The 27,488-nt window shown below is 37.6% G+C and overlaps 1 protein-coding gene across 5 annotated transcripts in view; it reads left to right on the forward strand.

The window, feature by feature from the left end:
- Positions 1-27,488, forward strand: part of ncor2 (nuclear receptor corepressor 2) — a 124,156-nt gene that overhangs the window by 77,063 nt on the left and 19,605 nt on the right. For 4 of the 5 annotated variants that reach the window (XM_067395116.1, XM_067395121.1, XM_067395119.1 and 1 more), the window contains exons 16-29: positions 1,721-1,848; positions 4,680-4,837; positions 5,650-5,712; positions 14,692-14,834; positions 14,941-15,079; positions 18,504-18,921; positions 19,369-19,474; positions 20,869-21,109; positions 22,693-22,740; positions 23,079-23,240; positions 24,302-24,414; positions 24,580-24,682; positions 24,756-24,854; positions 24,972-25,075. In XM_067395116.1, coding sequence (XP_067251217.1) covers positions 1,721-1,848; positions 4,680-4,837; positions 5,650-5,712; positions 14,692-14,834; positions 14,941-15,079; positions 18,504-18,921; positions 19,369-19,474; positions 20,869-21,109; positions 22,693-22,740; positions 23,079-23,240; positions 24,302-24,414; positions 24,580-24,682; positions 24,756-24,854; positions 24,972-25,075 — 2,025 coding nt within the window. The remainder of the gene's footprint in view (positions 1-1,720; positions 1,849-4,679; positions 4,838-5,649; positions 5,713-14,691; positions 14,835-14,940; positions 15,080-18,503; positions 18,922-19,368; positions 19,475-20,868; positions 21,110-22,692; positions 22,741-23,078; positions 23,241-24,301; positions 24,415-24,579; positions 24,683-24,755; positions 24,855-24,971; positions 25,076-27,488) is intronic. The other variant, XM_067395120.1, reaches the window with a different exon arrangement.

The following is a 27,488-nucleotide window of genomic DNA, read 5'->3' on the forward strand; positions in this document are numbered from 1 at the left end:
TACCGATAGTTTGGGTGTTCTGCCTTTTTATACATTCTTAAATAAATGATAATTGCATTATAATTAATAATTAATCATTATATTCTTAATTATTATATTTTAAAAGAAATAAAACAAAAACTTTATTATAAAATAAAAACTTTATTCTCTCCTTGTTTCAGAGTAACTGGTATCAGTTATAAACAAACACATTACTCAAATTAATATTAACACGTTAACTAAATTCTGAAGATTAAATGAATATTTCTTAACCTTCTGAATGTTTTTAATTCATACAATTACTATTAATATTGAACATCAAACTGGTTTCTTGGCATTTTCTTTGCACAAAGCACAAATTCAGTGCATTTTCCTGCCCTCTTTTGATGGACAGGACATATCTTCCCTGACTATCGGCTGTTTTTAATCTGTTGGCCGATAGTGTGAAAATTTGCTTTTATTATTTGCCGATATATCGGTGCATCTCTACTTGAAATGTCCTGTGGTGTGACAAGCTAAACTCCATCTAAAACTGCTTTAAACTGTTTCTCGAATCGTGTTATTATTGTGCATGCTGTTTTCATGACTTATTTAATTGAGAGACTACATGGAATATATTTTCTTGTAAAAATGAATTTGTCACACCACATGACCAGTGAAATCAAGTAATGAAATCTGGAGAAAAATACAAAAATTCGACATTTTCCGGACGCGGTCATGATTCTCTTTCATATAGATTCTGAGCTTAGTTTTTAACAGCAGAGCAGGTGGAAACAGCTGTTCTCTGCTTGCTTCCAATTCCTTAAATATACCACTTAAACCTTCTATGAAATAATCATTCATAAAGTTAGAAAAGGTTGAAGCGAATTACAACGGTGTTTGCAGTGGGCGGTTCACATTAATCTTGCATCATAAAAGCATTCTGAGGTGCAAGCGTATAGCCGAATGCACGAGTGCTCTTCTTTGTGAGCATTTGAGCATGTGGTTAAAAACAAGCCTAGAGCGCCATCTGCTGTTTAAAAACTTAGCTCAGAATCAATTCAAGAGAGAATCACTATACATTCGTAAAATATCAGAATCGATCCACAAATCGTGATGCTTCGATTTATTATCCCAGCCCTAAAAAAACAAAATCATGTTGGAAAAATCATTATATTCATGTCTGTTTGCAGCTACCTGCGTGTGTGTGCGTTTGTGTGTGTGTTTGTGTGTGCGTAAGGTTATTTGAGGTGCTGTCTGTCAAGCTGAAAATCCATGAGGCAAGATCAGAGCACGGAGACATTGAGATTCCTGCACTCTTTCACTCATTGATCTCTCTGTCCTCGGTCCCCTCAGATTCTGTCTCTGTCCCCTCCCTCTTCATCCTTCTGTGTCCATTTTTTCCTTTCGTACAAGCCGTAGTGAAGCACACTCTCTCTTTCCTGACAAAAATAGATGGTTTATGGTGCCTCATAACTCAAAATGGAATTCTTATGTTAAGGAAAAAAACGGATACATTAGAAGTGAGACCTGGGTGATAGGAGCACCACTTCTTCCTATGGGTGTTTTTTTTGTTTTGTTTTGTTTTGTTTTTGTTTTTCCAATAAAGAACGTCCTTGTTCTAGACAGCTTTTTGGGCATCATGGATAGTTGAGCTTGAATGGACATTTTCTATTTAGAATTCTATCAGGATGTTATGTTTATTTATGCCCGCAAAAGGGAGAGTTTTTTTAAATTTGCTGTGTTTTGGCTTTGCTAACAGAATAACCAACAGGCACAGCAACAGGTGAACCGCAACAACCAGGAGGAGAAAGAAGAAAAAGAGAAAGAGAAGGAGGCAGAGCGTGAGGAGGAAAAAGCAGAGGGAGATGAAAAAGAAGATGGCATGAAGTGAGTGTCTTTCTCTCTTTTAATCACTTTTTTTCTTATCTCACATCAGGTTGTCAGCTGTTTTTTTCCTCGTGTTTTCTTTCATCAAATCCTTTGAACCTGTGGCCTTACAGATTGTTTTTCTCTGTGATTCAGCTTAAACAGAGAAGGCACAGTTATATAACCGGCAGGTGGAAAAAGCATTCTGCTGACTTGCCATTCAACGCCGGTGCTAAAGTCCTCTGATTCAGAGCTCTTTTGAGGCGTTTGCGTGTCACAGACTCTAGGTTAGAACTGTGGTCTTGATTCCAAAATACAGCAGTTAGTACTAGTGAAATGTTTTTGATTCAGTTTCAATACCACTTTTAAATCTTGCTAATTTAATTTAATTTAATTTCAAGTAAACGTTGCTTCAAGAATTTCAAGTAATTAATCAAGTAAATTGTCAGCAATAAAAAACAAAAGTAAAATATAAAAATATATGTATTAAAATCCATTTAAATTTATTTAATATTAGAGTAATAAATAATAATAATAATAATAATAATAATAATAATAATAATAAAAAAGACCAGTGAGTGGGTTTAATTTTTCTTGTCAAGGCTTCCTGTCATGGTCTTTTTCAATATTCATGGTTGTTTTATTAATAGTAACAATGTAATAGACTGGTACTTTTGGTATTCGTATTCCAGACAGCATTCTAGTTTCCACAGAACAATGGCTATGTACAGATGCAGGTTCTGTATCATTTCAGCCTAATTTTGTAAGCTGTTAGTTTCTGAATGCTAGTTCACTCACAGGTGCACACTATATTAAAATACTCCAGGGAAGTACAGGTAACAGTGTATTATTCTAAACTGAACCTGTGAAGTCAGCAGTACTGTAGGGTGTGATTAGAGCACATTAGCACTGGCCCGAATACACAGCCCTCAGTATGCGCCCCAGCACGCCAGCTATACATTAAAGGAGTACGTTAAGCCGAGTCTGTGCATTTCTCTGACTTTTCCCCCATGAATCTCAACCTGCGGGCACAGCTGCTGCTCCTATATTTAGTACTGTATCTGCAAGATGGATAATGTGCATGTAAGATAAATGAGGGTCTGCACTTGCTAGTGAGCCAAAATTTGCATAGTGTGTACATGTGTGGGTTTTTTTCTGTGGGATGCTCAGAATTTAGACTGATAATCATAACTGCTTATTATTTTTATATGTATATATATGTACTTGTGAAAAAGAATTTTACTTGCCTGACAAGTATCTTATTTTTTTAAGTTATATTTTTGGAATTTTTATGGCTTTATTGATAGGAATGTGTAGAGATCATAAAGGAAAGCACTGAGTAGAGAGAGAGAGACAGGAATGGGATTGGCAAAGGAGCCAGGAATCGGTCGCCGGAGGTGCAGTTGCACTATGTCGGAGCGCTGCCCATGAGGCTGTCTGCTCTGACTCAAGTAGCCTAATTAAAACAGCAATTAAATTAATCACCCAGCAAAATTTGAATGATTTAAAAAAAAAAGCTAAATAAATGAAAGTTATCAAATGTTGAAAAAATAAGCAGTATTGGCTGTAGTAACTAACTGTACTGACAGTAACTTGCGATTGAGCAGGTGAGCCTTTGATTCTAATACGCTGTAGTTATTATAGTGTTAGGGGCGGGGCCATGCTCCAGTTCATCATCGGGCTTTAGCCTCGCCCAAAAAATCCTGAACACAGAATTGGTGAAAAACTGTATTTGGACGGTAATTGTTTCTCAGGGGGACGTAAGGTATTTTCACCATTTACAGGGGTAGTCTGTGATTTTATTGCCGACCGAATCCAGAATGTCAATGTTTTTGTCCGACCACCTGTGCAAAAATTCCCGGACGAATTACCTATTGTTTTTTGACAAACACCGAGGTCGTGTGGTAATTTAACTTTCATCCAAATCCACATCATCAAAATGCACGGTTTAAATCCTTTTTGGTCACTGTGGATACATTTATTTTGGAAATGTTGAAAAGTATTTACAAGAACAATAATAGGCCTGTTTCATTACCACTCCACCACAGTGGCGTGAATATGTTAAGAACAAAAAGGAAAAAGAGAAATAAAGCACAAATGGGCAGTTATTCTGGCAACAACAGGTGTGCAATACCATTTTAAAATATGTAGCCTATTATATAAAATTACATTAAAAATATAAACCATGCAGCTTCATTTAGGCTACCTTATGTACTGCAAATAAGAGGCTGCATATAGTGCGTCTATCTTCCTATTTTTAAACAGGAGATTTAAATAACCAAATAATAAATATGATAATATTATTACTATATTAAATAAGAATATATTCTCATTATTCTGACCGTGTGAGCAGCGCACGCGCGCTCCGGCAATACTCGCTCCTCCGCCGTGAATAAATCGGCATCTGAATGCATACGTTTTATCACTGAGGTGCGATGCAAATGTATTTTTAAAAGCGTCCACATGAGAAACAATTACTGTCCGAATAGGGCTTAACTCCACAATTCAGTACTTCATAGTTCAGTCTTTGTAATGAAATCAATGTAAGTGGGCAAATATGCTAATTTAAGTAAGAGCTGATAGAACACTGATGATAATATTGCTTCAGAATAAATTACATTTATACCACATTTTTTTTTTTCTCTCTATTTTTACTTGGACAAATGAATGACTGAGCACATAACAAGGCTTAATGTTGAGCCCTGTATATATATATTAATTTATTTTTATTTGTTGTATATAATATTTATATTTAAATAATACATTTGCAGCAAGCAGATAAGATTAATAAATTAAAGCAAGCAGATTATAAAATGTATGTTTGATAAGGATTTTTTTTCCTGTTCTTGCAGAGATGATACCTCTGGTGAGGATGGGGAGGAGAAAGAGCCTCCTGTAGCCGTTAAAGGCCGTCGAACCGCAAACAGCCGCGGACACCGGAAAGGACGAGTCACTCGCTCTATGACCAACGAGCAGGAAGAGAACACTTCACCTCTCAGCAGTGAGCTAGGTTAGCACACACTCTCACATACCGACATGACTTTTTCAGTGGGTCTCGGAGGTCACGTGTTCAAATGAGTTCTTTGTTTTGCTCTGCAAATTAACCTACCTTGTATTGTATAACATGGTCCCATTTCAGTTTTATAACTTCACTTTTCTATTTTCCTCAAAATATGAGGATATTTAAACAGCAATATTAACAGAACAATAATGATCCTAATAATAAAATGCTGTACAAATTCTTCGATGGTTGAGTAGAAATCATCTATCCCCTGAGTGTCTCAAAGCTCCCTGGTTTTAAGATGAGAAGGCATTTCAATTTTAAATTTTTTTTTCAAGATATTTAGAGCTCAATTGCTCATCTAGCTTAGCTAAGAGTGTTGAACTTTCGCTGATGGTACTTCATTTAAAAATGTTAAAAAGGTGCCCTATACTTCAGAGCGAGGGTCTAAACAGGGCCTGTTCCAGCTGTTGGCCTTTGCTAATGTCCATCACAAGAGCTTGAGTATTTTCATGGGTCGGTTCACCTGGAGTTTCTGCCTTTAAATATTTATGCTTTTAGTTTGATTTAGTTCATTTATCAGTCATTTTAAGTATCAATAGGAATTCCCCAATCTTTATTTTTTTTTTTTTTTATTTGTTACATTTTAATGTTGATTGAAGTATATAGTTTTGTAGTTTTTAATCTCTACCAATTAAATTAGATAGTAGCTGCACTTAGAAAATAGCTGCTCAGGTTGTTACCAAGATGGTTGCTTACATTCCTTATGTACACTTTGGTATTAACTCACGTTATGTGTCATTCTTTTATTTGTGTTTTAGCAAACCTGGAGATGAATGAAAGCTCTCGCTGGACAGAAGAGGAGATGGAGACGGCAAAGAAAGGTCAGGACCCATGTTGTGTGTTTGTGTATTTAGTCACTACTGTGTTTATTGAATAAACAGCATGCCCACTGGATGGAGCCATTTGTGCACATACAAGTAAGTTAAAAAAGGTCATAATGGGCTTTCTGTTTGTCTTCATAGGATGTTGACAGTTAGGATTTCCCTGTGTCAAATTAACTAGATGTAACTCTGCCTGATAAGAACTGCAACACTCAGCCTAGCAACTCCACAAACATTTACATGAGCATTAGATCACACGCTGTGCCCTTGGCCTCATTTCATACACATGCACTCAGTGATACACATAATAATGTCTAAATGTGGGTGCTGTGTCTTTATTTGACAGCTGGTTATTCAGATCTGGTGCTATCAGAAATGTGTCATTTACTCATGGTTTAGTAACAAGAGCTTCGTTACTGGACTTTGAAACGTCTTCATGAGGGATTGTATTTAAGGAAAAAGGACAGAAAGCTTGAGTAAAGAGCAAAGGTCTAATCTTCTATCTTGTACGTGTTTGGACTGTAATGTAGACTGTTGGTGTGCTAAACGGCCGCTCCGCTGACCTACTTCAGACGAGCTACTTCCACGTCACTCTGTTAACGGCTCTGTGTTTCTCTGGCACCGGCACATATCTGATCCATCGGGCCGCCTGCCCTACACTGCTCTGGGTTACAGGAACTGTAACTTAATAACACTTCATTAATGATAAAGTCCCCTGAAGCAAATCAGATTTGTTGTTTACAATCACCAGAACTTGCCCTTGCGTCCATGCCAACAAGTATTATTTTATGTTTTAATATTTAATGTAATGTAGAGTATGAATCTGATTTATATATAGATCTTCACATTTATTCTGCAGAACGTTCTTCTATTTATACTTAATTTTTATACATTTAAATGTAAGAACCCTATTTATTCATTCATTTAAATGAGTAAATATTATTTTATTTACTCGTTCATTCCTTAATTTATGTATTTATGAATTTATTCATTCTAATTAGGGCCCAAGCAGCGATGAGGACACTATTGTATTTGCTTGGTCAATTCTTCTTCTTCTCAGAAATAAATAGCACTTTTGAGGGCCTAAACATGCTTGAAAACTCATGAAACTTTGCACATGTGTCAGAAGTGGTGAAAAATTACATCTGATATGGGTTTCAGAATTAGGTGTGGAAAAATGGATTGATAGCACCACCTACAAAATTTTGCGCTACGTTTCACGTACAAGTATGAAATTCAGTAGACACATGTAACAGCCCAATACCTACAAAAAAGTCCCTGGGAGTAAAATCTGAAAACCCAACAGCAAGTAAGATATTTGTTTTTGCCATTTCCAGACGTTGTATTATAACAAACTCCTCCTAGAGATTTTATCAGATAAACATCATATTTGGTCAGTATAATCTAAAGGCCTTTGCAACGTGAAATTGCGAAGATCTTGAATTTTCGTTGAATGGTGTGTCCGTGGCGGCCTGACAAAGTTCAATGTTTCGCCATAAAACAGGAAGTTTGTCCAATCTGCCCCAAACTTCACATGTTTTATTTGAGTCCTGGCCAGAATACATCTACATGCCAATATTCAGTTAGTCATAGCACCACCCGTTGGCAACAGGAAATGGCATGCTTTACACTTTAATTCACTCCCTGAAACACATTTAAATATGCCATGAAGTACCAAACATGCCAGAAACATCATGCAAATCATGCAACACTTGGCTAAGTGCTAATGTTTGCGATTAACGCCATGAAACAGGAAGTTGTTGTAACACAGGCATACAATGTCCAATCTGCCCCAAACTTCACAAGAGTCCTGCCCTGAACACATCTACATGACAATATTCAGTTATAGTTATAGCACCACCCACTGGCAACAGGAAGTGACGTGTTGCTTGAAATATGATTGGAATCACTTTGCAAGGGAAAATACAGATAAGTGCAACATGTACAGTGCTAGTCTGTCATATAGGCTACATAAAATATTGTGGGATCCACAACGGAGTTACACCTTAATGACTAAGTTCGCTTGTGCATTTGCAAACCCAGCCTTTGGTTTTGTGCAATTGTAAGCTGTAAAATCATGTTTATTTTGTGTGTGTGTGTGTGTATATATATATATATATATATATATATATAATATGATGTATGATTTATCTCATATAGGATGTGTTTGGTTAAGAATTAACGTGTTAATAAAGCACGCCAGTGATCATCTAGCTCTTCAGCTTTTGTACAGATGTAAGTTGTACATAACCTACAACTTAAGTTTCCCAGTGTTCATTCAGCTTCAGCACATGCAGCTCAAAAAGCAATGTTTCTTTTTCAAAAACATTGATGCATTATCAATGACAAGTGGCTCTTTTATTTTTTTCGTATCATTTTCATCAGCAATATGGTTTAATTAGTAGCGGCTCCTGGGTCTTAACACTAATTTATTATAAACTTTTTGTAAGCTTTCTATTCTAATCGCTAAACACATCAGACACACTTTTGGCAGAGTTCTAGTGTCCTTGTGTTATTCAGCCTGAGGGTGGCGCTCTAATGATGACTGACAGACTTAAGTACACATGACAAACGCATAGAATGCAGTCTTATAAGTGCATTAATGTAGTATTTATTACCTCTGAATGTTGTTTTAGAATGTTGCAAGTTGTATAGGAATTCTAATGAGGAAAACAAGTTAGTATAGGGAACATGGATTCACTATTAACTATGACTTTTCCCTCAATAAACTCCTAATTTAATGCGTATTAATAGTTAGTAAGTTAGTTGTTAAGTTTAGCTATTGGGTAGGATTAGGGTTGGGAATCGTGAGAAATTTTCCGGTTCCGATTCCGGTTCTGCCTAACGGTTCCGGTTCCATTAAAATAATTAAACAACTAATAATAAATAGTTGTAAGGGAAAAATTCACAATACTCGACTCGAACTGTGCTTTTTGTGTTTATTATTCTTTTAAAATGAATTTAACAGACTGTTAATCTCAACAAATTCACTAACACTTTACAGTAAGGTTCATTAGTTAACATAATTTAACTACATTAACTAATAGTGAACTGCATTTCTACAGCATTTATTAATCTTTGTTTATGTTAATTTCAACATTTACTAATACATTAATACAATCAAGAGTTGTATTTGTTAACATTAGTTAATGCACTGTAATATTTTGGCCAATATTTTGGTTACTGGCTTTCAAATATATAAAGAATTATTGGTATCGGCTAGATTTTTCACATTGGTGCATCCCTAATTTATTTAATTACAAATAGGGCTGTTGCAGTTAAGGATTTTCCCTTGCGGTATTTTTGAGTGGATCAATAGCGCAAATCTACGGAGCCTCTGTACAAATTATCATGGTACACATTATGCTATCATTATTAACTTATTTAATATTTAGTGCACATGCATGAAGTGTAAAACGAGAAGGACATACCTTTCAAAAAATAAAAAAACAAAAATATTGCGGTTGGTGTGGTATTTGCAGTCCTCTGTGGTTGGCTCGTAAATAGCGCGGTATTACGATATTGCAGTTATCGCGACAGCCCTAATTAAAAATTAATTTATGTATGTATGCATGTATGTATTCTTTTATATATTTGAATTATTTTGGTGTAAGAACCCTATTTTTATTTACTTACAGATTCATTTATATCTTTATTTATATTTATTTATTCATTCATTAATTTTTTTGCATTTTTGTTTTAAATGGGTTCCATGTGTCTCATTAACATAGTGCACAGTCAAAGTAAAGCCTAGACCCACCTGAGTGCAGCTCATATTGACCTCAGTGTACCCGCTTTATCTTCTAGTCTTACTTTAACTCTGTCCCCAAATATCGTGCCACCCCTCATCCCTTAACCCTTTTAATGCCAGCCAGATACTCAGTTTGTCCTTTATAAAGCAGCTTACAGCTCTCTATGCTAATGTGTTTATCTGTGATCATTTTTAAAGTGAGAGAAACAACAGTAATATATGTTAATGGCACCTGGCTGTCTCGCTACATTCCTGCACAGAGAGAGAGCAGCTCTGCTCTGTGACTAATGCGCACTGGCACGGCCTTTTAAAGTCAGGGTGGCCTCGTTTGTGTGCATGTCTCTGAGTAAATGAGGGGAAGTGAGTGTGTATGTGGCTGTGGGGGCATTTCATGGCAGGATAGAGGCCTATGTGACATATAACCCAGAGCTATACCCTGTCTTTTTTTTTTAGATGCTTTTCTTTAGAGACATTAGCTGCAGACTGATATATATATATATACTGTGTATCATTATCATTTTAGCTCTAGTAAATGCTGGTAAATGTGTGTCATTGTACTAGTGTTTTTGTGTGTAAACAAAACTTGCAGCTTTGAGACTAACAGCTGTATTTAAATCAACAGGAATGAGTCGCTCCAGTTGTCACTCCTGTAAGTAACTAAAGTCAATGTGAACAGAACAGGATTCAGCTCTCAGAAGAGAAGTGACAACTGAATTTAGCTGCAGTGTGTATACGTCTATCTATCTATCTATCTATCTATCTATCTATCTATCTATCTATCTATCTATCTATCTATCTATCTATCTATCTATCTATCTATCTATCTATCTATCTATCTATCTATCTATCTATCTATCTATCTATCTATCTATCTATCTATCTATCTATCTATCTATCTATCTATCTATCTATCTACTAAAACTGTCTTTGATTTTCCGTCATTCTATCATTTCTTTTTTCTGTTTCTGTCTCTCTCGTCTCTTTCTCTCACTCACTCTGTCTTTCTGTCTTTATTTTTTTCTGTCGCTTTTTTTTGTCTGCGTGGCTCTATTTTTTTCTGTTTTTCTTTATTTGTTTATCTGTCTCGCTCTCTGTCTTTATTCCTGTCTGTCTTATGCTAGGTTTCTTTTTATCCATCTGTCTTTCTGTTTTCTTTCTGCCTGTCTCTCATTCTGTTTTGCTGTCTTTGTTTTTCTTATCTTATCTTTTGCTTTTCTTTGTTTTGCCTATCTCGTCTTCTCTTGTCTCTCTCAATTCATTTCAAAATTGCTTTATTGGCATGACTGTAAATAATACAATATTGCCAAAGCATATATAAAACAATAATACAAACATCTGTATAATAGAAGAAAATATTATCAAATATTATAACGCTATCAAATATTATAACATAACTTAAAGGTGCCCTAGAATTAAAAATTGTATTTATCTTGGCATAGTTGAATAACAAGAGTTCAGTACATGGAAATGACATACAGTGAGTTTCAAACTCCATTGTTTCCTCCTTCTTATGTAAATCTCATTTGTTTAAAAGACCTCAGAAGAACAGCCGAATCTCAACATAACACAGACTGTTATGTAACAGTCGGGATTATTAATATGTACGCCCCCAATATTTGCATATGGATGTGCACAGCTGAAACATCAGACTAGGTAAGCAAGCAAGGACAATAGTGAAAAATGGCAGATGGAGCAATAATAACTGACATGATTCATGATATCATGATATTTTAGTGATATTTGTAAATTGCCTTTCTAAATGTTTCGTTAGCATGTTGCTAATGTACTGTTAAATGTGGTTAAAGTTACCATCGTTTATTACTATATTCATGGAGACAAGACTGTTATTTTCATTTTTTAAACACTTGCAGTCTGTATAATTCATAAACACAACTTCATTCTTTATAAATCTCTCCAACAGTATGTAATGTTAGCTTTAGCCACAGAGCATACCATCAAACTAATTTTTCAGAAATTCAGAATCAAATGTAAACATCCCAAATAAATACCATACTTGCGCGATTAGACATGCTGCATGACGGAAACTTTGTAAAGATCCATTCTGAGGGTTATATTAGCTGTGTAAACTTTGTTTATGCTGGTTAAGGCAAGCGCGAGCTCCGGGGGCGGGGAGCACAAGATTTAAAGGGGCCGCGCAGCCTGAATCGGCGCATATTTAATGATGCCCCAAAATAGGCAATTAAAAAAATGAATAAAAAAAATCTATGGGGTATTTTGAGCTGAAACTTCACAGACACATTCAGGGGACACCTTAGACTTATATTACATCTTTTAAAAAGACATTGTATGGCACCTTTAAACTTAAATTAACAGTGTAACACATTATAACATGTCTGAACATTTGATACTCCTCTCTCTCTCTCTCTCTCTCTCTAATATATATATATATATATATATATATATATATATATATATATATATATATATATATATATATATATATATATATATACACACACATATAATTTGTCTTTCTCTGTCTTGATTTCTTGTTCTGTCCATCTTTTTTCTCTTTGTCTTTCTGTCTTTCAGTTTCTTTCTTTCTGTAGTTTTGAGTGAGTGGTTAGATTCAGTTGTTGGAGTGCAGCGAGAGAGGAAGTGGCTGAATTGTGGGTTGGCACGAATTAGAGGATTTGGCAAGCCTCCCTGTTTCTCTCTCTCTCACACACACACTGTTGTTAAGGACTGTGTGTAGAGGTCACATTGAAGAAGAAAAGCAGGTCAGTTAGGAGGAATTGCTTTCCCTCTGCTTTCTCATGATATCAACATCAAACCTCTCAGATCTCTCTCCCTTTCTCTCTATTTCGGCCACATTCTCTTGCTTTTATTGTCTGTTTGCTTTAGTGTTTGAGTGTAGATGTGTTTTGGCGCAGATAATATGCATTAGAGAGCATTGAAGAGACAGAATGATAGAAGAGATCAGATGAGGTTGTGGAGGAAGGGAGGGGATAGAGAGAGAGAGAGAGAGAGGGAGTGAGGACAGGCATTAGGGAGGTGGAGTCACTGCATCTCAGCTTCACTTTGCTGTTAAAGTCCAGCCAAGCGGCAGCCAGTGAAGAGGAGTGGAAAAAAACTGTGGCCTTGAGACAGAAAGAGAGAGAGGGCTGGCGAGAGAAAGCATGTGAGTTTGATAAATAGACAGAGAGAGAGAAAGAGAGAGAGGAAAAAGAGAAGGGCTGCTGCGTTTAGAGAGAGTCAGAGAAACGACAGCACAACTATCAGAGGAGGAATGGGGAGCTCATTTCCCTCCCAAACACCACTCCCTTTTTCTCTCTAATTCTTGCTCTTCCTCATACTGTGCTGGAGCTCCGAGAACCTCTGCTGTTCATTTCTGTGGAGATTATGTGGGCGAAGATGAAAAGACAGATGGAGCGATAGAGAAGAGTGGACCAGTGGGCCACATATTTTCTTTATGCAACTCCCTGATTGGACGATCCACAGTGGGCCAATGCTGAGGATTTTGATTGGATGCAGCTTTGGCACATGCTCTTGAATTACCATAGCTGATTGGACAGCGTCATCTTATTGGAGTACTCTCATGTTTGACTGTGTATTAAACAAAATGCAGTGTTTTGAAATCAAAGATGGATGAAAACTGCATTTCAGGAAGTTAATTGGACTATCACTGGATTTAACTGCAACTTTGCCATTTGTTGGATTGGGCAATAATGGAGTTTCCTTGACTTTTGACCTACTATGTAGAAGTACTTCTGGGTGATTGTGTGTGAAAGAATTGCTAAGCAGGCTTTATTTAAGCAGTCTTTGCACTGCAGTGTCAGTGGGTGTTTGCCATGTTACATAGATTAGGATGTGCGTGCGTTTCTGACAAACAACTGGAAGTTTGATGAATAAACAGAGACAGAAACAAGGATCAGAGATGGTGAGGACAACAAATCAGACTTCAAATGATTTCTTGCTTTGCTTGTTTGTATGTCACCAAGGGCATTTTTTATTGAGTTCAATGCACTTACACTCTTTATTTTATCTCTTCATCTCATTTTCTCTCTCCCTGTCCAAGCTCAGTTGACTGCCTTATAGCTTTGATGTGGAGGGCAGCAGGGCTTTATTGTGGTCACTAGCGATGTAAATCAAAGCAACTATTTAGACTGGACAAGATATGTTCCTAATGTGAAGCTAACCGACACACTACGACTTGGCTGATGTCTGCTGAGCGTTAGTGTGGTGTTAAATGATTGAGAACAGTTCATGTCAGACTGCTGCCCCACTTTCCTTCTTGAGACGGCAAGCGGCAGCACATGATCTTTGACCTTTTATTGAGGTTTTTCTTAATGACGACGCAAAGTTGGGGGGATGGGAACACACCGTAACCGGCACACAGGGATCTTGTTTATTAGTGTTGAAAGATTTTTGTCTGTTAGTTGGTGTGCAATATAAATCTTATATAAACTGTAACAGCCTTGGGTCTGCCCTATTTTGAGTGAATGAAACTTAGTGGGACACCAGGTAGGGGAAAAAATATGAGACCTACACATACACTACTGTTCAAAAGTTTGGGGTCAGTGTTTTTTTTTTGTTTTTTTTTAATGTTTTTGAAAGAAGTATCTTATGATAACCAAGGCTGCATTTATTTGAATAGGCTGCATTTTTTATTTGAATATATTTTAATACGTAATTTATTCCTGTGATGACAAAGCTGAATTTTCAGCATCATTACTCCATTCTTCAGTGTCACATGATCCTGCATGTGATCACATGATGTTGCTTTGGTACACAAGAAATATATTTTTTATATAAAGCTTTTGTAACATTATAAATGCTTTTACTGTCACTTTAGATCAGTTTAATGCATCCTTGCATAATAAAAGTATTAATGTCTTGGAAAAAAATCTTTCTGATCATAGTCTACAACTGTAGTGTAATTACTAAATTTGCTAGTTATTTTACAGTTTTATTCAAAATCATAAAAAAAGGGAAACTTTTAAACAAAGAAATGTTTAAAATCCATTGTATACTGTATACACTGTTTACTGGTCGATTACCAGGTCTCATTCGCTTTTTTTCTGTTCCTCATTTCCTGTTCTTTGTATTAATAAAAGTGAGAAATGATTTATGTGCATCATGCTGATGATGACACGGTCTCTCACGCATAGAAATGACTACGATGATAACGCTATCACTCATAGCTCCGTTTCCTGTTTTTGTATTAGTAAAGTGAGAATGTTCCTTCTCTTACTTTCACTCCATAGGTCTGCTCCAGTATGGCCGAAACTGGTCCGCCATTGCCAAGATGGTGGGCTCCAAAACAGTCTCCCAGTGCAAGAACTTCTACTTCAACTACAAGAAGAGACAGAAACTGGATGAGATTCTGCAGCAGCATAAAATAAAATCGGTCAGTTCCTTTTACAGACACGTTTCTTAGAGAGCGTCGGATTAATTATTTATAATTGTCAGTAGTATTGGTTTCATGTTTGTTTTGTGCTTGTGTTTTTTTGTAGGAGAGAGAGCGTAAAGCCAGGCGTAAAGGTAAAGCTCTTCAGAACGAGGAGGCCAGCGCTCCATCTGCTGCGGAGGAAGAGGAGATGGAGGGATCGGGAGTCAGCGGCAATGAAGAAGAGGCTCAAGAAGATGGAGAGGGTACGTACACACACACACAAACACTTGAGACTCGCACAGCCACATCGTCATGCAGTAACTTTTAAAAAGATTAATGTCCATTCAAACACAGTCATTTGTTGCACATTACTCACTGACTGTGTAATGGAAGCAATGAAACTCAATGTTAACATCTGAGAAACAAATTAGCAGTTTGGTAATTGTTATCAAACATAGCTATGAAACGAGTCAGAATGAAACTAAACACCTCTGAGGTTTTGCGGTTGCCAGGAAATCCCACAGCAGCTCGTATCAAACAGCAGAGTGCTTTTCTCAGAATATCAGGGACACGTGGTTGAGACTCACCTATGACCTCGCCCCTGACCTACTTTTGGCAAGTTCTGAGAAAGAGGCGACACTGCGCAAACATGAATTGCTTTTCCCGGAGAGCTGAGTTTTGTGAAGTGACTAAAGCTGTGGTTATCTCTGTCTGGGTGTCAAAGTGTGTGTCGTGCTGTGGATGTAGTTTTGGAGCTGTACTTCCACAAGTCCACCAGGCAGCTATAAAATGAACGTTTTGTGCTGTGTGTTTGGCAATCAGGTGTGGCTTGCCGATAAATGGCTTTCGTAAGCTCTCATAAAGCCACATTTATCAGGTCAGAGCTTGTGAAAGAAAGCCAGCAAGGGAAGTGCTTATTATGTTATGGTTATTGTGTAATTACATCCAGCTGGGAGAGCACACTCAACGGCTGGGGTTAGTTATGCCAGTGGGAAAATGAGGCTTATCATAATCCCCTGCTGTGTATTTATTAGTTATGTTTACTTTTTGATTTGACAAAGGACATGTTAGATTTAGATAAGAGTGATTCTTTCGAATCTTTTGTGTCCTTGGATGATTTTAAAAATGTTTTTAAAAGCAATCATTCAGTTTTAAAAGATATGTTATATTAACTTTTGCTTCTTATTGTGTCTGTTTAATGACTTTTTCTATTTTTTTAAGATTGTTGTTTCATATTGTTAAATGGTACATTTGTTAGAATTTCACTATTTTTTAACTATTTTTATTATTTAAATATACGCAAATGACTTGAGTGCTTGAAAACAAAGTCCACTAGTTAGTGCGCACGCATTGAATGCGTCTTTCTGCACTCATGGACAAAAAGGAGAATACTTTGAAAGGTTCACATACTCAGCTTTGCGCAAAACTAAGTGTTGTTGCTGTTTGAGCATGAACAACGTCTGTAAAGTTACGACGCTCAAAGTTCAATGCAAAGGGAGATATTTTCTTTTAAAGAATTCTGTTTAAGGACTACAATAATCGGCTGGTAGGGACTACAACGAGCTTCTTCCCAGGTTAGTGACATCACTAACCCTAAAATTTACATAAACCCTGCTCTCGAGAACATGCAGCAAAGGGGGTGAGGCCATGTTGGGCTACTCTAGAGAAGAGGAAGAGTTGTTGTAATAGAGTCTTATTACCATGTTACCATAACCTGTAAGTATGTTTTATTCTTTGTTGATGTGTGTTCCATTAATTGTTTCTATAGTTATTTTTACGTTGTAGCAAAGACGTAAACAAAGAGCAACGCTGTTTGGCTCCTCTAGCCATTTACCTAATTGCTAATTCAAATATATTCGACAAACATCTTTTTAATCCCATCAGCGAACTTTGTGATCATTGTGAATTATTCTTTGATTAAAGCTTTTATGTTGTGTTTACCCATATGTTCATTTGGCTACTGGCACGCTAAACATGGTTTTGTGTAAACATGGTTCTTTACTGTAGTAAAGGCATGATTAGTCTTCATAATGGGCTCATAGTTCTAGTGACAGATATGTGGCTACACTCGTTCTATAAAGACAAAACTAACGGTTCTATATAATCAGTAGCGATCACTATAGATCCACAGTCTGTAATCAAATAATCCCTTTGAGTAATCATTTGTTAGAAAGATTTAGTTGAAATGCATGGATTTCTGCCATGCAGAAGTCAGTCATTCATTTTACAATTTTACAACATGATCTGAGTGTAGGTTTATTCAGTGTCATTACCAAAACACTTAACATAGTGGTCAGAAAATTGTATTAAAAGTTAAAGGTTTATCCAGGTTTATAACATGTGTTAAAGGTTTATATTTCTCCAAAAAGTGAAACGGCATTACCATCATACACAATATCAAAATTGCATACAATCACACACTACCGTTCAATAGTTTGAAAGAAATTAATACTTTTTTTTCAGCAAGGTTGCATTAAATAGATCAAAAGTGACAGTAAAGACATTTATAATGGTGCAAAAGATTTATATTTCAAATGAATGGTGTTCTTTTCATAATTTCATCATAATTTCCACAAAAAGACTTAAGACAAAACATAAAAACAAATCTTACTACTAGTGTTGTCAAAAGTACCGACTTCGGTACCTATCGGTACTGAAATTTTAAAAACGTGACGCTTTGAGCGCTGTTGAGCGGATTCATAAACATCTCTGATTGGCCATTGTGTTGACGTGCTCATCGGATTTGCCTGTGATTGGCTACAATGATCAACGCGTGGGAACATTTGAAAGCACACGGAAGGGTTTGAATTTGAAAGTGTTTTGAAAGTGGGAGCGCGAGCGATTGAAAGCAGGCGTCTAACAGTGGACCGATCCGCGATAGACGCCTGCTTTCAAACGCTCCCGTGTGTATCTGTGTAAGCGCTTAGTGAAGAGATGAATTGATGACTATTTACAACGTTTTTACAGCATTGATCATTGAAGCCTATCACAGACATATCCGATGAGCCGTGAAAACAACGGCCAATCAGAGATGTTTACGAATCCACTCCAGCACTCAAAGCGTCACGTTTTTAAAATTTCAGTACCGACTAGGTACCGAAAGTCTGTACTTTTGACAACACTACTTAGTACACTAAACATTTGAACAGTATTGTGTTTTACCAATAAGGCACAAGCCCATTGTGACAAGCAGGGCGGACGAGAGCCGTGAGGGAACGGCGCGAGGCCGGTGACGCAAGTGATAATGCGCATGACCTGCAAGGCGCGCCGGCCTTGAGTCTCTGACGGAGGAGCTCCAGAGGCATAAAAGGAGGAGCGATGACAGTGAAGGACGAGAGAGGACCAGGCCTGGATTTTATGTTATGTTTTATTATGTTTGTGTGGCCGGCAGACGTCCACAAGGGTCTGCCGGCATTACTTTCGTTTTGTATTTGTTTATTTTGGAATTAAAGTTACGTTGAATGTTCACCGGTTCCCGCCTCCCGCCTTCCCGTATAACTGCGTTACACCCATAATTAGATCTATATACAAGGTCATGGGATAAATGTTTTAACATAATTTTCAAGCAGTCAGAAGTGCTACTAATCACCCGTAAAAACAGCTTTACCAAGCAAACCACACACAAAATATCAGCTGGCATCCACGTCCTGCCCTCTTACAATTCTTCCCATCACCTTTTTTTTTCAGGTGGAGCCAATAACAGCTCAGACACAGAGAGCCTCCCTTCCCCACGCTCCTCTGATGACAGTAAGGTCAAAGAAGAGGGCTCGGCGCGGCCCAAAACTGCACCCAACACCACTTCCTCCTCATCCTCCATGGACAAGGACATGGCAGCTGTGGAGACGGGGCCAGATGAGAAGCCAAAAGTGGAGAGGGTAGAAGGGGAGCAGGGAGGAGTGAAGCAGGAAGTGAAGACCGAACCAGGCGAGGGTGGTAAGGAGGTGGCAGGAGAGGATAAGAAGCCTCCTGTCCTGGAAGTGGAGGAAGGCAAGAAAGAGGTCAAGAAGAAAGAGCACGGAGGAAAGAGCGGAACTCACGACAGCGACTCCAGCGCCACATGCAGCGCCGATGAGGTGGAGGAGACTGAAAGCTCAGAGAAGAACAGGTGAGAGTGTGCATGTGTGTGTGTTTGACAAAGAGGGTTGATTGGTTGCTTGGGTGGGGTCTGATGTGTTTTGTGGTTAAGAAGGCTGGGATTGTTGATTTGTCCTGTAGGACTCTATTTTTTCCATGACAGCAAACACTGTATATGTTGGCCGAGTCAGGGGAAACATTACCCTGTGAGCTTGCCAAACATAACAGAGCGAGAATTGTGTGTGTGTCTGTCTGGCTGTCTTTTGTGTATTGTTCATTTTACATTTCCATACGATTGCATGTGGAAAGTCTATTTGTTTATGTGTGGTGGGATGATGATTAAGTGTGTGTGTTTGTGGTTTTGTGGCATTAATGGGCTGTTTACGAAGACAGTAAATAAGAGAGAATGAGGCTCTGACCATATTAAGCAATAACACTTCTCTGCTCTTCTCACTCTCAACACAATGACGTCTCCTAGGCCGAGTTTGTTGAGTTTCGCCCATGATGGAGTGATCTCTTCTGCAGTTCAGAAACCGCTGGACCTCAAACAGCTCAAGCAGAGAGCGGCCGCCATACCTCCCATAGTGAGTATGCCAACATTCATCTGCTTTACATCCTGCCGTCATGTTCAGTCAATTGTGGTTCGAATTTTATGAGGTTTTTGTGTTAACATCTGCAATATCTGGCCAGATTAGCATTACACAGATTAGCATCTTCTCGCCATGTTGCCATGGTTACTAAGGCTGTTTTTAATCCCATGAGATGCTAGTTTTCCACCTCTGCTCTTAGCTATTCAGACACTCGTGATGAGCCAACAGCTGGCTGAATGGACTGAGCTCTGGCGAGAGGAGAGGTGTGGAAACTGATATGCGCTGTTTTAAGAGGAGCTTGTAATTTCCCTCTCTTCTTTATTAGTCTGTTTTTTTTAAGGGACATATTTCCCTTGAGTGAGAACTGACATTATCAAGTATGTTTGCAAAAACAAAATCATATCTTGATAGTAAACAGTTTTGCTGTGTGATGTAGCCTATTATAATTCAGTTAGTATGGACCATAAATGCCCCTGTATGAGTTTTTGTCTTGTAATTTTATCATATTATGTAGTTAAGCAATATATCAGAAGCAAAGTGTTGTTTGGTTAGGGTTAGCTAACCTTAACCCACGATTGCAAATGCGATATTGACTTTATAGTTCAATATACAAGTTAATATTGTGAGTTACATTTTAGATGCAATATTGTCTGTTTTGCTCCATTTCACCAACGAAAATAGTTCCAAACAAAGCCACAGCAGAATCATGCCACATCTCTGAGCAACACACATTGATGTTTCATTACTAAATCAATCCACTGTTTTTTTTTTTTAATTGGGTGAGTTAATGATTCGATCACCAATTTATAATAACAATCACTTGCTTTATTCCTGAATTGATCAGCCATTTGAATCAGTCGGTTGAATGAATGACTCAATGAGTCACCCATTAAGACAGTGACTTGCCGCCACCTACTGTGTTGACCTGAAAAAGGTAAAAACACCCCTGGAAGTCAATTTAAGGGGGCAAATATTGTCCCCTTGAAAATTGAATTTCTGTCACTGCTTTGAACTGATCACCAAAGAAAATTAAGAAAATGAAAAGCTTCAAAAGTCAGCTGTCCACGACTGGCCTAAACTAGTCGAGGTTCCAGAGCAAAAACATACACAGCAAATTATTTTTTTTAGACAAAATCACAGAAACTATCGAGATGATATTATGTTTTGTCACTATTGCACACCCCTAGTGGTCATGTTCATGGGCTTAGTTCATAGTTATGATGTTGCAAACGTGGTGTTTTTTTTAATGACATCAGACAACTCCTCTTCCTGTTAATTGTGTTTTTCATGATGTGGCACTTTTAAGTAGAATAGGACCATGCACATGTAATGTGTAATGGTTTATAAGAAGCATACAATAAGCAGTTTGTGTCTATTTGTGTGTGTAGATGCCAGAGGTGTCGGTAGCAGGACGCGATAACCGGCCTGGGTTACTAGGGAAGCAGCAGGCTATGCCCCATGCTCTTGCATTGTACCAGCAGCAGATTACCATGGCACATGAATCCTCCCAAGAGGCCAAACAGCAGCAGCCACAGCCAACCAAATCTCAGCATTATCCAGGGGGCGGGGACTCCAGCAGCCCACGGGTCAGGACTCGCAGCCCTGGTGTCTCTGACAGAGAGAGAGAGGGTAAGCTGCTCTCTGTTCTTTATCCCACATTATCCTTTCATCTGTTTCTTCAGTCAGCTTCCCTCCTCAGCTTTCTTAACCACCATTGTTTTCCTCAGTTGTGTCTACCCCACAAGTTAAGCAAGTTCTGATGTGTGTGTGTCTGTGCACATGTGAGCGAGGGTTTTTGTATTTTTGAGTGATGTGACGTGTTGGTTGTAAATATAGTAAAAAAAAAGAAAAAAGAAAAGAAAAAAAAAGATGGTGTATTCACTCAAGATCCAACCACCTAGTAAGACAGGTAGTGAGCAACCACCAACAGCAGTTCACATTTTTACCTGACATGTGCAGATCTGAAATTAATGCTGCCTTAGTAACAGGTTGATATGCACATTTAACATTATTTGGCAAATTTTCTCAAAATCCAGTCATTTCAATAGGTATCCATGCTATGTGGAATTTCACATCAGAGTGAAAGATTTCCCCATGCAGATTTTGCATCAGGATCAAGTTGGTCACCTGGTATTGCCGCCTTAACCATAAGAACGATGCTTGGTTTAAAAGTGTGAGCTGTGCTTCATACATCACTACACTATTGACTATAGACCATCTTTTTTTTCCTGCAAAATTTTGCTAATGTGACCACAACTAAACATAGAAATCTTGTTTTGTCTCAATAAAATCTTGTAAATGCATAAATAAGTAATTTGCTTAAGATCTAAACCATTTAAACTAAGCTGAAATTTAATACCAAAATATTTTAAAAATGTTTAAACCCATAATAACAATGCTAGTCTTTACTCTCTGAACACAAATTAGGGATGCACATTATGGTATGAGCTGAGAGAAGTGATTCTTATTTTTTTATAATATCAGGAATTATTTCATATTTATTGCACTGCTCTTTGGCAAACTTGAGTCTGAAAGGTCAGTTGCAGCATTCTGCTGTCAAATATGTTTTTGTATAATGATTTCCATAGCTGTGCTAGTTTGTATGTCTCTTGTATCACTCTGTGGCCTCTTTCAAAGGAAAAAAAAAAAGTTTCAACCCAAATCAATATTTCATGTTCTATTACTGTTATTTAAAAATTAGCAAAATACATGGGATAATGTACAGTCAGCAGGTCATTTTTGCAAAATAAACCTTTTATTTTGCAGTAATTTCAGACTGTCTGTGCATTATCCTTTTCTTAAACTCTTCTGTATATTCTTTATTTAAATTAAATTAAATTAAGAATGCAGACAAATTGGTGTAGATTTTTAGTATCCACCATAACAGGTTTTTACAAAGTTTCATGTCAGTGATTGAACACTGAATGAAAGACAAGCCCTTTAAAAAGAAATTAAATGAATGAGTACAGGGAGAGAAAATCTACTTTTTCTGGAAAGGGTGCGATCTCATAATCTCAGTATCACTACATGCCATGAATAGGAGTCCTCAACAGGGAAATTTAATTTCATTAAGCAAATATTTTTGTGGTGTTATTTAATGTGGCCACTCAGCACTAAATTAAGTCACAAAACTGCTCCTTTTGAGTACTTGGAGAGAAAGAGAGTCTTGGGTCATGGCCATGTGATGAGCTGCAGTGTGTCTGTCCCTGCAGAGCTGGAGTGGAACGAGAGATGGCTTCAGGCTCTGCTACATGGATTACGTAGGTTTACACACCACACGCGCATACTCACATACTGTTAGATCAGACTCTAATCAAGCGTGTTGATTTCTGGGAGTGTGAATGATTCGCAGATGTGTTTGCATGCCGCTACGCTTGCAGATTCCAGCTTACAGTGTTGATGAGCCTTATGATGAGTGGAATAACTGAATAACTGCTGTCCGTGTGTTTTCACACTGGAGATTGCTGCTTTTGTTGCAGGGGTTGTGATGATTTGAGCTTTGTCATTTTCACCTTCGCCAAAAAAGAGTGACATAGACTGCTATCCAGTAATCATCCATTTGACAGTCATCTTTGTACCTTTTTGTCCATGTGTGCAGATAAATCCAGGGCATTCTCTCCTCTTGCGGATGGTAAAAAGATTCCCGGGGCTGATGAAATTCGGGCTGTGGGTCTAGGCCGGCCAGTGATGTCACCGTACCAGCTCTCGCCCAGAGACATGGCCAAATTCAGCCACGAACAGCTGCTACACTACAATCCCTGTAAGACAATACTGCCCTGTCTAAAGTCCAAAAAATATGATTTATTTATTTGTTTTTTTATTCATTTATATCAGATAACATTATATTAATTAAAATATATTAATAAAAAAAATCAACATTTAATGTTTTGCTATATTTAATTTACCATCATGCTAATGTTAAATTTTAAAATTAATATATTATTTTGAAATCTGTGGTTCTTGCGGCGGGTTCAGAGAAATGTCCAATCGGAAGATGAGCAAGGTGAAGAGAATATTTTGAAAGCCTATGTCATGTCAAACTAGTATATAACAATTAAGCTTGCTTATAGACTTGTTATACTACTGGTTATGAGGGACAATATGGTATGAAATTTTATATTGGATTAAAGGAGAAACATTATGGATGAAACTTACTTGATACTCGAACAGTTGCTATATCAACGTCCTAATGAAGAGAATACGCTTGAGTACACATCAAGCATTTCTTTCAATTTTGCCAACATTTATTTGAGAAAATCTGTTTATAATCTATTAGGTTTGAACTTATTGGTCCTGCGCTGCAAATTGACTCAGTTGATTTAATATACATCTATAATGGCTAACGTTGCTTAAAGCCGGGCACACATTTAACGACTAGCTAAAGCATTCTAAGATTGTGCTCAACATACTAGCGATTTTTTCCTGCGACTGAAGCAGATTTAAATACTTACACATGGAATTTGAACACCGACTGTAATCGAAGACTGAACGCAACTGGCTCTGACTGGATGCGTTTGAGCACGATCAGTCATAAGTATCAATCTACATTCATAATCGGCCTTACAATCGTTAAGTGTGTGCGTGGCTTTAGTGAATGCTTAAGTTTAATATATAATGATCATAATGCAAGGCAAGCACATTGATTGTTTCTGATTTTTAGCGGCATTCGATATGGGATTTTAACATTTCAATATGGGATTTAGCGTCATTCAATACAAGTTAGACCTAGTCGGTTGCAAAATTTCCATTTAAATGTTAATGAAATTAGTCATTGCATGCACACATCCCTAATATATAAATGTTTTAATCACTCTCTTCCAGCATTGGGTCCCTCTCTACAGCCACAGGAGAGAATGGCTGCAGTGCGGCCTCTACATATCCCAGAACCCCCTCCTCTCATCTCCTCTGCCAAACCTGGCGGCTCTATCACGCAGGTAAGAGCAGCACTCAATCTCTCACAGTACCAATGTTCTTTTGATGTGGTATTACTGGGACCAATCATCAATATTATGTACAGTACATTCAAAGTGTGTTTTAATATGGCATTTTAATATGTACATGCATAATTACGCTGGTGTTGTTGTTGTTTTGTATTGCAGGGTACTCCAGTGCAATTGCACAACCCATCTCATGGCTCCGACCATGGGAAAATCCCAACACCAGGATCCTTGGCTCTCTCCTGGATGGACCAGAGGAAAATGGGTGAGTGTGAGTGCGAGCGATCATATGTCAGCTATCCGTTTTCCATATCCAACTTCTCTTTCTGTCTCCTCAGGAGGGTTTCCAGTGGTTAAACAAGAGCAGTTGTCTCCACGTAGCGCTGCCTCCTCTCAGGCTGAGAATCTCTCCACACAGGACAGTGCTGCATCGCGGGGTGAGTTTGGGACAAATCATCATCCCTCATCTCAAGTCTTAATTCAAAGAGATTAAAATGCAGAATTAGGGCTAATACCATGAATAGATTGAAAATAGTATTAATTCTCTCTCACAGGCCCCATGCCAGCTGTTCAAGGTGGCAGCATCACAAAGGGCATCCCTGGCACTCGTGTGCACCAAGAAACTCCCATATCATATAGAGGAGGTTCGATCACTCAGGTAGGAAGCTTTCCTCCCTATAAAGGCCATTTTAGTCCTTTTTTTAGTAAAAACAAGAAAATCCTGCACACTATCAACTTGCAAAACAGTAAAGTTCTTTATTAAAAAAGTTAAAAAAGTTCTTTATTTCAGCAACGTTTCGATCGTATGATGAAGATCATACGATCGAAACGTTGCTAATAAAGAACTTCATAAGATCGAAACGTTGCTAATAAAGAATTTTTTTACTGTTGATAGTGTTGCAGGATTTTCTTGTTTTTTCATATATTGACTATACCAGTCTTTTTTCCTACACACCTATCTATGACCTATAGGTGTGTGACGCTAATTGATCAGTCCTTTTTTTAGTGAAAGAGAAGTGACACTGAAAATGAATTTTTTTCAAAATCTGTTTTTGCTGCTGCAACATTTCATTGACTGATCAAAAATGTATTCACAACCAACTGAATGAAATTTTACACACATTACAGTGAACACTCAGCTCAGATAAATGGCTCTTCAACAAACAAATGGAGCAGGCAGTTTGTGTCATAGTCATACCACATATTATGACATAACTGGTAGTGTGACAAGGCGAAAAGTAGTCTCGTGATGTTGCCATGACAGAGTGTTAGGATGATTAGGAAAGAATATGCCACCGCTACGTTTACATTATGCCTCCACTGTCGTTTTGCTTTGTGTTTAAATAAAAAAAAACATTTAATTCAGTTGGATAACGGTCGCCGCCGATCCATATTCACAGAGTACGCGCGATCTCTGAAAGTGAAAGTAAACACGCGCGCAATCAAATGCGATTTCAATACACAGCATTTTCAAAGCGGCTCCCTGATGAATGCAAATATCTCTCAATATGAAAGCTATTTTAGGCTGGGCAGTGTAGTTGTAACCATCTTTTAGCTCTGTATCAAAGAAAAAGTTGGTCTTATTTGCACTTTGAATATTGAGAGAGTGCGATTATGGTTGCACTTATTGTAAAGTGTTACTATAAAAACAAATAACAGTTTTCTCTTAATCTTATTAAGCACAAACAATAAGGTTTCATTTGTTAACATTAGTTAATGCACTGTGAACTATCATGAACTTACAATGAATGACTATTAACTAACATAAACAAAGATTAATAAATACTGTAGCAAATATATTGCTCATTGTTAGTTGATGTTGGTTAATACATTAATGTTAATAAATGATACCTTATTGTAAAGTGTTACCATTTTTGTTTATACTGTTTCATTTATATGATCAGTTTGTGGAAAGGAGTTCAGTTAGGAGGTCAAAAGTTGTAGAAGCTCATAAATCATGTACAGTAAGGTCTGAAGAGACTGAAATCATACAGAAGAGAAGTCAGTCAGTTAGTGGCAAAACCTTTTACAGTACTTGAGTATTGTTGTCTTTTACTGCATATGGTAATTCATACTCAGAAAGTAGAACTGAATGACATTCATTATAAGATGATTAGTTTCAAATACACCTGCAGAATATGTATTTTGCCATTGAGGATTTCTTAAAAATAGTGTGTAAAAATCTTGTCTCGTCTTGTCTCGTGAATGCAATCTCGAGTCTCGTCTCGTGAGATACCCGTCTCGTCACACCCCTAATAACTGGTAATCAGTTGCCCTAACAGCAGGTACACAGCGTCCAATCCTGTTCTCCCGTTTTATTAGTGTCTAGACGTCTCATCACAGCCTGATGTTACTGATCACTCAAACACACACACTCAGTGTGCCAACTGAGCTTCTGTGACACACATTACATGCTCAAACAAATCAGAATGTTGTTGGGGCGAGCGTTTAATCAGAACAAGGTCAAGTCTGCGTGCAGAGATAAGCTCTGTTTAACTATGACATTTAGAAGAGTTATTGGCAGATTTATTGGGAGATAAGGAGCCATTGTCTACATGATACAGGTAGTTATATGCAGCTGTATGAAACAAGGTATTGTAACTAGTATGCATCCAGACCTCCAATCAAAGATAGAACCTTTAAAAATTATTTGTCCTGCTGTGATTTCTTGCAACAAACTTGAAAATTTGTCAGCCTCTTTTTTTAAGCACATTTTAACATACATTGTTCAGTATTATAACCTAAAAATTTAATTGTGAAATATCAGCGACACAAAGAGCTTGCTGCTTTGAATTCTTTGATCTCACAACGCAAGGGTCAAACCAGGTCAGACTTGAGGAAGTCTCTATGTGCGTCATGTGGTCATGAAACCCCCCAGTTTTACCCTGGTCATTCACACCTCTGAGTTTCAAAAAGTCTGTTCAAATGGGCGTGTAAAGCTCTGGAAAAGTGGGAGTGTAGAGGGGGGGGAAGAGGGGAGAGAACAACCAGTGAAGCACAGATATACAACACACTCATTATACAGAATAATGAATATTAATATATGAGCACAGAGAAAATGACAAGCACAA

The sequence above is a fragment of the Chanodichthys erythropterus genome, chromosome 9 (genome assembly GCF_024489055.1).
Source record: "Chanodichthys erythropterus isolate Z2021 chromosome 9, ASM2448905v1, whole genome shotgun sequence".
Lineage (NCBI taxonomy): Eukaryota > Metazoa > Chordata > Actinopteri > Cypriniformes > Xenocyprididae > Chanodichthys > Chanodichthys erythropterus.